General features: G+C 38.6%; 1 protein-coding gene across 1 annotated transcript; it reads left to right on the top strand.

The window, feature by feature from the left end:
• Positions 1 to 4,719: 4,719 nt before the first annotated feature.
• Positions 4,720 to 5,763, top strand: LOC133047156 (trace amine-associated receptor 6-like). The gene has a single exon (XM_061130209.1). The coding sequence runs from the start codon at positions 4,726 to 4,728 to the stop codon at positions 5,761 to 5,763; it is 1,038 nt and encodes a 345-aa protein (XP_060986192.1). The 5' UTR covers positions 4,720 to 4,725.
• The last annotated feature ends 4,925 nt before the right edge of the window (positions 5,764 to 10,688 follow it).

The following is a 10,688-nucleotide window of genomic DNA, read 5'->3' as shown; positions in this document are numbered from 1 at the left end:
GTTCTGGTCTTAGTTTGGGAGAACTTAAAATAGACTCACATTGGACAGATAATGAGGAGAAAAAAGTTGATAGTAAAAGTGAAATTTTTGTAATATAAAATAACTAAATTGTAGTTCAACCCTGACTCATATGCTTAAATTCAAGTTCGTAATTCTTTGGTAAATATAACATCAAAACCTATTTGTAATGGGGACAACACAGCTTTGGAGCCAGAAATGCCTGGAAGGCAATACCCATTCTGCCGTTGGAACACTTGGGTAATCTTAGGTGATCTTGGGTGGCTTGGCTCTTTCTGAAATTCATGGTATTTCTCTGCCCCCTCGTAGTAGTCACGACCAAATTTAGGAGAATACAAGTGAAGGACCTAATACATATTTGTTAATATAAATCCTTCTTTCAGTTACCTTATATTAGTTCAACCTCTGCCTAAATCTTCTGCTTCTTCCTTTGCATTATTTTTCTATTAAAATGTAAATACAGCCACTTAGTGACGTGGTGCCTCCTTGCCCAGGGAGGGCAAAGCAGCGAGTCTGCTCTGTTAGGTGTTGAAATCTGTGATTCCCACACTGTGGTTTCAGAGTCAGGTAATATCAATCAAGTGATCACTCTGTTAACTATAATATCAATTCAGTTATGTCCAATGGGAAAGGTAATTTGCATCATAACACTTATTTATTCAGTGAGCTTCTTCCTTATTAGTAAGTCTGCTCATAAAATTATATTAGAGTTTAGAACCAGTTAGCAGATGTTTAAAGCAGGGTTTTAAGACTGTCATTCATTATGTTACTTTATTTTCAGATTAATTTATTCCATATTCATTTAGTTGTATAGTGTTCTAAAAGTAATTTATAGTGGATTTTGAGGATACACTTGAAAGCATAACTTCAAAGTGTGCTCAAAAGAAGAAAGAAAACTGAAGTGAAGGGCATAGAATGAAGCCAAGACAGAGGCTGTGAAATGCATTTTCTTATGACCCACAAACTCAGTTCTAAGGCAAAAAAAAAAGAAATGAATTAGTTCTGCAATTAACAGTGGATAAATCAAGCCAATTATTTCAGAGAATTACTCTTGATACTAAGACTGGAGGGTTCTGTGTGTCAATTAGACTTCAAGATTTTAAAATCAGATTATGATATCTTCAGGGCAGGAGAGAATATACATCAAAGTATTCTTGCTATATTTTAGATTTTTCTAGCTTGATGTAAATCAACATTACCTATTAGCACATTATTTCTGACTACCATTACACAAATACTTTGAATTGGTAAGCATTTCTAGAAATAGTGTATTATTTCTAATTATACTGTTTCTGGAGAAGGAGATGGCAACCCACTCCAGCATTCTTGCCTAGGAAATACCATGGACAGAGGACCCTGGCGGGCTACAGTCCATGGGGTCACAAAGGGTCGGACCCAACTTAGTGACTGAGCATACTGTTTCTATCTGATTTTACAGATAATTAAAGGCACCCTAGCCTGCATGGTATCAGTTTATACACAGTTTTTCAGTTCTAACACAGTGTAATGAATTTATTTTGATTCCTGTGGTTTCAATATAGTAATTTTCCTATATAATCTTGTTTTGCAAGCTACTGATGGAATGCAATTTATGTTTCGATGCTGGACAAGAAAATTTAAGCGTAACATACTTCCTGCCCATTTTGTTGTTCAGTCACATTGGCAGGCAGATTCTTTACCACTGAGCCATCTGGGAAGTCCATTTTATATACAGAAATTGTGTGTACGTCAACCTCAGTCTTCCAGTTTAATTCCTCCACCACTTATACCTTGGTAACCATAAGTTGTTTTCTATGTCTGTAACTTTATAAAATACCACTTTTACTATTAAAAAGACTAATGTATCAGGATGGTGGTTCTTAGAAACGTGGGGTTCAGAAGTAATAAGAATGGTGAAAAATTCAAGGAACCCACAGAAAATTTATGAGTGTTAACTTTGCCAACCAAGGACATAGCAAAAAGCAATAACAGCAGCAAGGACAATCATATATACTTTGCAATAATTTCATAAAAGAAAAGTGTGCTTTACTTTGGGAGGAATCTAGCTCCTCACTTTACAGAGATCTAGGGGTCAGTCCAGGTTTTACACAGAAAAAGCTTCAGGTCTCCCACCCCATCCTGCTTCTAGACCACAGCTAGACTTCTATCTCTCCCTCTTTCCCTCTTTCTATACTTCTGGTGTAATATTTCTTTCTCATTAAGTTTCTCTATGCTAAAAAAAAGTCTGAAAACCCCAACTATAGTTCCATTCATTTCCTATTTCCTTTCTCTGAGTATATATTCTATTTGCTGTTGTTGTTTTTAGTTGTTCAGTCATGTCTGACACTTTTACAGTCCCATGCACTATAGCCCACCAGGCTCCACTGTCTAAGGGATTTCTCAGGCAAGAACACTGGAGTGGGTTGCCATTTCTTTCTCCAGGGGATCTTCCTATCCCGGGGATAGAACCCGCATCTCCTGCATTAGCAGGCAGATTCTTTACCACTGAGCCACCAAGGAAGCCCATATATTACACTAAAAGTCTACAAAGTTGCAGCAGCATTTTGGGTTTATTCTGTTGGCAGGAACTTTACTGTCTGCACCTGGCAGTCTAGGCGGTTACTACTCTCTCACACAATACTGCCTTTCACCTTTGTAATACTTCCCCCAATTTTTATTCATACATCCACTTATCTGCTTACTTGTTGAAGGTTTGTTCTCCTTTCAAGACTGAAAGTTTCATGAAGAAAGGGGTCATGTCTATTTTGTTCATTCCTTTGTACCCAGCTCCTGGCACTCAATAACTATGCCTTGGATTAAAGAATTAGTTACTGAATAAATTTAAAATAATGGAAGGAGATAAAGTTATTTCTGTACCCCAAATGACAAGTGATACTTGTAATACTTGTGATCATGTGATCCTTTTTTTTGCCTAGAATCATGGTTCTAAGTAAGGCAGATCCACTAATATATTGGGTTCAGACAGTAAAGAATCCGTCTGCAATGTGGGAGACCTGGATTCGATCCCAGGGTTGGGAAGGAAGATCCCCTGGAGAAGGGAACATCTACCCACTCCAGTGTTCTGGCCTGGAGAATTCCATGGCCAGAGGAGCCTGGAATGGACAGAGGTGTCCATGGGGTTGCCAAGAGTCAGACCCAACTGAGTTCATTTCAATCATTCCTTTCTGATACATTTCCGTCTCAGAGGACACTTCTCAGTGTCTGGAGATATTTTTGGCTTTCATAATTAAGGGGATTTTACTGGTATCTAGTAGCAGGGATGCTGCTAGATGCCCTTTGATGTACAGGACAGATGCCACATCAAAACTCATCAGAACTCAAATGTCAATAGTGCTGAAGCTGAGAAAGCCTAGCCTACACCTTTGTCGACTTAAGTGACTGATTATTTTACAAAATCAAACTCTCAGAATATATTAGGAAGAATCTAAGAGACCAGTAAGAGTATTTTTTGTGTGTGTGAGTAGGAGTCAGATGACCAGATGAATTAATAATAATTCCTATGGCACAATTCAAAAGAACAAGTCCAGATATATCTTCAAAGTCAGTGGCCCTACAGTGGCCAGAGTCTGGAATCCTTGAAGAAGCCTGGGTAATACTATCTTTTGCTCTGCCCTGTCCCGACCTTCCAAGGGTGGGAAATTACCAAGAAATGTATTGCTGTGTTTCAGTTTTCTGTTCATTATTCCTTCGTTGACATTTTTTAGCACAAAGGACAGAAAGTTCTACCACGTGGATTCAGAAACAAATGTGAATCATTCGGAGGGTTTAATGTGTGGACTCCTCACGTGGATGAAGAGACATTACAGACCCACTTCCAATGATGTCTTGAGAAAAGAACACATCTTTTCTCTAAGAGCACGGACAGTTGTAGTAGTTCAGAAATGTGGACATGTCTAAATACCATGGTGGGTTTTTTTTAATGTTTTCCTGAAATGTAATTCATGCGTCTCAAGTTCCTCACACTGTATGCTACCTTCCCTGTTTGTTAGCAGCCAATGCACAGGCAAAAAAATGATTCTAACTGGGAGAGAGAAGCTAAGTGTCGACTCACAGCGCCTGTACCTTATTATATCTCTGTAACAAAAATCCAATAAGGTGGTCACAGCAGGACTAAAAATAGGGGAAAAGTTCAAGTGTGAGAAGGAAAAAAAAATCTTGAGCTCAAGAAACATAATGACCTAATTAAAACGGTTGTTTGTACAGTAACTTTCTGCACACTCACTACTGAAAATAAACTTCCAAGTTCACACCTCACACTACAGGGATTCCATCTAGGGATTTTCCTATTGATGGCGTTTATATATCTGGGAGGGCTGTATGCTTTAGGCAGTAAGGCCTAAAGATAAACCTAACAGGAGTTGATGCTATAATTACTTCCCATATCAGTGCCTGTGGCAAAGAGGAACTCTGAAGGTAAAAAAATTTTTAAAGATATGTAGGACCAAAAGGAAATTTTATCAAATTCAGGGATCTGAGCTTTAGTTAGTTGAAATTCACTCCCAGTGACTTTGCCCAATGTAAATTTTTTGCATTTTATTCTGTTACTGAACTTATTTAAGATTTCTAATAAAAAAGGAAAATTGAGAAAACAATAGTACTAATGTCTGATAATTTCCTCAGGCATCCTACTGTATGTATTCCCCCAGAAGCATTGAAAGTCTGTGGAAATCAAGAAGGACAGAATTCTCTGAGTGTAAAGGGCAGATCATGAGCAGCAACTCGGCCCCCACCGCAGCTGGGCAGCTCTGCTATGAGCACCTGAACGGATCCTGTGTGAAAACCCCCTACTCACCAGCATCCCGGGTGATTCTGTACGCGGTGTACGGCTTTGGGGCTGTCCTGGCCGTGTTTGGAAACCTCCTGGTGATGACTGCCATCCTGCATTTCAAGCAGCTGCACTCACCAACCAATTTTCTCATCGCCTCTCTGGCCTGTGCAGACTTCCTGGTGGGAGTGACTGTGATGCCCTTCAGCATGGTCAGGTCCGTGGAGAGCTGCTGGTACTTCGGGCGAACTTTCTGCACTTTTCACACGTGCTTTGACACAGCATTTTGTTACTCTTCTCTCTTCCACCTGTCCTTCATCTCCATCGACAGGTACATTGCTGTGACTGACCCCCTGGTCTATCCCACCAAGTTCACGGTGTCTGTGTCAGGGGTCTGCATCAGCATCTCCTGGATCCTGCCCATCACTTACAGCGGTGCCGTGTTCTACACGGGTGCCCATGAGAATGGGCTGGAGGAATTGTCTAGGGCCCTCAACTGTGTAGGAGGCTGTCAGACAGTTATAAATCAAAACTGGGTGTTGGTACATTTTCTATCCTTCTTTACACCTATCTTTGTGATGCTAATTCTCTATTGTAATATTTTCCTTGTGGCCAGACAACAGGCTAAAAAGATTGAAAATACTGGTAGCAAAACAGAGTCATCATCAGACAGTTACAAATCCAGAGTGGCCAAGAGAGAGAGAAAAGCAGCTAAAACCCTGGGTATCATGGTCATGGCATTCATGATTTCGTGGTTACCATATAGTATTGACTCATTAATCGATGCCTTTATGGGCTTCATAACCCCGGCCTATATTTATGAGATTTGCTGTTGGTGTGCTTATTACAACTCAGCCATGAACCCCTTGATCTATGCTTTATTTTACCCTTGGTTTAGGAAAGCCATCAAAGTCATTGTGAGTGGTGGGGTTTTCAAGAACGGTTCTGCAAGCCTGAATTTGTTCTCTGAACAAATGTAAGTCATTGGGTTGAGGAAGTTAAAGGTATCATCATATTTTACAAATGAATGAATTTTTAAAAATCAAGTAAGATTGTTACTACAGAGAAAACAAATTGCTTTTCCAGTTTAATTGGATAAATCAATGTGTCAGTCGGTTAAGATGTACACTTCCCTTTTGCTTCTCCAAAAATATTTATTTGACTAATAAATGTTAAACCCATTATTGTTAGCTGCTGTAGAATGCACCATTTCCCATTCCCTGCAGTCATTCCCCACCTATTCTCTTATTCCATTGACTCTTCCCTTTGTTACCTGTAAACATATGTGTTCCCTTTTATTTCCTTTTTTTCCTTACAAACTGATCTACTCATTCCCAATTTATCAAAAATTTCTCCGTGATTAACTTTCTCCAGTATGCTACTTTTCTTGCTTTGATTACTTTCCCAGGGAATTTTTTGGGGATGCAGTTAAAAGAATCATGTCTAAGTATGCATAGTGTCTGTGTCAGGGATTGGCTTCAGCATCTCCTATATCCTGCCCCTGGCATACAGTGGTGCCAAGATGTACACAGATGTCAGAGATGATGGGATGGAGGGATTAGTAATCGTTCTCTGCTTAGTAAGTGATTTTCAACCTGTTTAAATCTGTTTTGGATATTGATAGAATTTCTATTATTTTTCACACCTGGCTTTGTTAAGATGCTACTGTACAGAAATATTATTCTTATAGTTAGAAAACAGACTTTAGTCTGTTTTAGTCTTTTTAAAGATGGAAAATATTACTAGAAAATAAATTTGTTACCAGGTACTGGCAAGATCAGAGTGGCTAAGAGACAGAGAAAAGCAGTTAAAACCCTGGGCTTCACAAGGTAGCACTTTTGGTCTCATGATTACTTAATGTATCTGATTCATTCACTGATTCTTCTTTAAGTTTTATCACACTTCATATGCTTATGAGATACTTTGTTGGTTCAGTTATTGCAAATTGCCCTAAAACATTTGATTTATGCTTCATTTACCATTGGTTTGGGAGAGCAATAAAACTTATTAAACTGGCAATATTGAAAGACAGTTTATGAATTATAAAACTAACTTCTAAAGCCTAAATTTCATATCAATGATTTGAAAAATTTCAAGTTGATCTGGTGATATATTGGAAATTTCTGTAGTGATTATTGCGTGAAATAACAGACTTGAAAATGATCATACATTGAGGAGGAGACATGGTACCTCAACTTTAGCAGCTTCACTTTTATACGTTTACATATTTTGAAAAGTGAACATCCTTTGAGAATTTGATAGAACCATGTTATTTAATAGTGGTTAATTATGACACAGGGGTCATAATTTCTAGTTTCCTCAAATCTTTACACCATCCTGCTCTGTCAGTTGTTATTTTCTTCTTTCAAGCCTGTTCCTGTTTTACCTTTCTTACCACTTAACTTTATTTTCATTTTCATGTTTCTTCCTTCTCTGTTCCCTGTTAATGTCAGGTTGTTCTGTGGACTCAGTCTGCAACTATTTTGAGCAAATTGATTCTTGGGGTCCAGTCTTCTAGAGCTCCTAAAGGTCTCTGAGATGTATCCATTGGCCATTTCAGACTCAGGATGAGATTCATGTTTTATTTTTTTAGGAGATATTTTGTAAATGTAGGAATAACCATTAGCCAAATGGAAGCCCAGTTTCTATCATAGTTGCATCCCTTTATGTAACCATTTTCTCATTTCATGAAGTTTGTTGTTTTACCTTCCAGCTCATGATGGAGAGCAATTGTTGGTTGTTTTTCCTTCTATAGGTACTATTTGGAGCTTATACACTGTTCAATAATAAAAAATACCACTATTATCTATGTTATTGGAAAAATGTGTAATTTAGAACTGTTGTTGTATAAAAATTTTTGAAAAATTCCTAAGGATCTTGCTTCATGTATTTAACAAAATCAAAACTGATTTCTTCCAGATGTTAAAAAACCAGAAGAAAACATATATATACATATATTTTTAATTTATTGGTAGAATCATGACAGAAAATCCATACGGATTCAGGCACTTAATTTTTAAACATCAAAGAAAAAGAATACCATGTTAAGGAAAAACAGACAAACTTGGAAAAACTGTTGGTAGCATGCATGATGAAGAATTAGTAGATTTAAAAAATGTAAAATCAATTTACACAATAGAAAGATGGAGGCAAATGTCCCACTAAACAAATAAACAGGAAATTTTACAGAGGTGTGGCTAATAAATACATTAAAATGTCCAATGTACAAATAATTTTAAAAGTTAGTTAAAATGTAATAGAGTTTCATATCTCAAATTGGAAGGACAGCATTGAAAGCATCATTAATATCAGATTAATTAGATTCTGAGAAGTTGAGCATACTGCTGAGAGTTGGGCATGTTCATATACATATAGGAAAAACACAATTTAGTATCTCTTCTCTTAGAGGAAAATTAAGAAATTTATGTAAAATTTCAAATCACATGTCACTTGACTCTGTACTTCCATTTCTGCCAAGCAAGCCTAAGAAGATAGAGTAAGGCAAGTTAAGGAAACATGACAAGGACATTCATTGTATATCTCTCAATTATAGATTGAAATAAACTAGGATTGACATGGTGTAAATTAAATCAATTATGTTCTACTTTTGAAATGAAACATTATAAAACCATTAAAAAGAACAAATGCCCTGTAATACTTGTAACATGTGGTAAGACATGTAACATTGTAACTTGTGGTAAAACAACCACAATATATTACAGCATACTGACACATGTATATGGAATTTAGAAAGGTGATAACGATAACCCTATATGCAGAACAGAAAAAGAGACACAGAAATACAGAACAGACTTTTGAACTTTGTGGGAGAATGTGAGGGTGGGATATTTCAAAAGAACAGCATGTATGCTATCTATGGTGAAACAGATCACCAGCCCAGGTGGGATGCACGAGACAAGTGCTCCGGCCTGGTGCAATGGGAAGACCCGGAGGAATCGGGTGGAGAGGGAGGTGGGAGGGGGGATCGGGATTGGGAATACATGTAACTCCATGGCTGATTCATATCAATGTATGACAAAACCCACTGGAAAAAAAAATAATAATAATAAAAAAAAAAGAAAAAAAAAGAAATAAAAAGCTTTCAAAAAAAAAAAAAAAAAACAATATATGGACTAGGTCCCCATATTACACTTTTACAAAATGTAACTTTATGTATAACAGACAGTGTCTGTGTTTGGAGAGGGGGATTTACTTTGTAATTTAGCTTTATCATTTTAATGTTTGTGATTAAAATACATAGGTTAAAGTTGATATTAATAATACCACCTTTATTTTTATCTAAGCATCATTAGCTTCATCTGTGTGCTTGCTTGTTTTATTTGGGGGGGAATATCTTTTGAGAATATATCTTTGGTATATTTTTGTCTTATCTAATGAAACTATGACATAGGTACATTAGTATTGTTTAGAAACTGCACCTTATATAGATAAAGTATCTAAGGAATTATATCTTAATATTTTTAAGTATTTTTACAGTTTTCTTTCAGCAGATCTTTAAGATGCTCCAACTCTTCTTGTCTATATTAATTACGTGCTTTCTTTAGCAGCAATGGAAGCTACCAAGAGTCATGGTTCAACGTTCCACTTGTGCTTTATTTCTGCTCTTCGGGTCATTTCTTGAAAAGTGATAATCAGGCACAGTAGATGTGCTGAGTAGATGCACATATTTTCAAGGAGACTTCACCTCCCAGCGAAGGTGGAAGGAGCATTTCCCCTCTGGAAGGGGAAACGTTACCCAGCCTGCCCCTTGTTGTTTAGTCGCTAAGTCTTGTCTTTTCTTTTGTGACCCCTTGGACAGAGGAGCCCGGCGGGCTACAGTACCTGGGATTTCCCAGGCAAGAATACTGGTGTGGGTTACCATTTCCTTGTCCAAGGAATCCTCCTGACCCAGGGATCAACCCACATCCCTTGCATTGGTAGGCAAACTCTTCGGTAAAGCGTCTGCCTGCAATGCGGGAGACCAGGGTTCGATCCCTGGATCAGGAAGATCCCCTGAAGAAGGAAACGGCAACCCACGCCAGTACTCTTGCCTGGAAAATTCCATGGACAGAGCCACCAGGAAAGAGTATAAGTCTGCCCCGTAGAGGTAGGAAAATGCATTCCTCAGAAGACAGACCTCAAAGAACACCCACAGATATTAGTGTGAGACCAAGCTCTCCGAAGATGGATGACACTGTGGGGATAAAGGTCACAATCCCCATATTTACTGAGGTATTTTTCTTGTACCTGGTGCAATATGAGACTCTAGGTAGATTTAAGAGTATTGCAGAAAAATAAATCCTATCTAGCAGCCCTGAGCAGGTGGACTGAAGATTTGTATCGCTCACCACAGGTATTTCGTGTCCTCGCCCCCCCTGCCCTCTGACCTCTGCAGAAATCCAAACAGCTCGTGGAAACGAGGGGGTGTGGTCAGGTGTGCGCAGGGCCCCCGGAGCGCACGCCGCCCCCACACTGCGCCTGCGCGCTACCGCCGCTGTCAGCCCTGCGGATGCGTCCAGCTCACATCTCCCAGCCTCCACACACGCCTCTCTCTGCCTGGGAAACCCCTGTCTGTTTTTACCTTATATCTCCTAGATCCTCTTTATAGGCACCTGCTTGGTAAAATTGCCTGTGGATACAGATCCCCGCTTCATTGTAGTGACTCCCATTGCACTCTCTGTGTCCGACCATCACCACATTGAGTTGTCATTACTTGTCCACGTGTTGGCCTCTCACATGGAGTTGGAGAAGTAAGATAAAGTATAATGGATAAGCTTTGGTTTATTCCAAAGTCTTTTAAGTCGATAGACAATCCACCAGGAGGAAAGAAAGATTTGGAGCAAACTGGAACACTCATAGCTTTCTGGTGGGAGTATACAATGATCCAATTACTTTAGAAGACAGT

The sequence above is a fragment of the Dama dama genome, chromosome 26, assembly GCF_033118175.1.
Source record: "Dama dama isolate Ldn47 chromosome 26, ASM3311817v1, whole genome shotgun sequence".
Taxonomy (NCBI): domain Eukaryota; kingdom Metazoa; phylum Chordata; class Mammalia; order Artiodactyla; family Cervidae; genus Dama; species Dama dama.
The sequence above is the reverse complement of the archived record's forward strand: the minus strand, read 5'-3'. Positions and strand labels throughout refer to the sequence as shown.

Coding starts and splice junctions, on each gene's coding strand:
- LOC133047156 (XM_061130209.1), top strand. CDS start 4,726: ATGAGCAGCAACTCGGCCCCCACCGCAGCTGGGCAGCTCTGCTATGAG.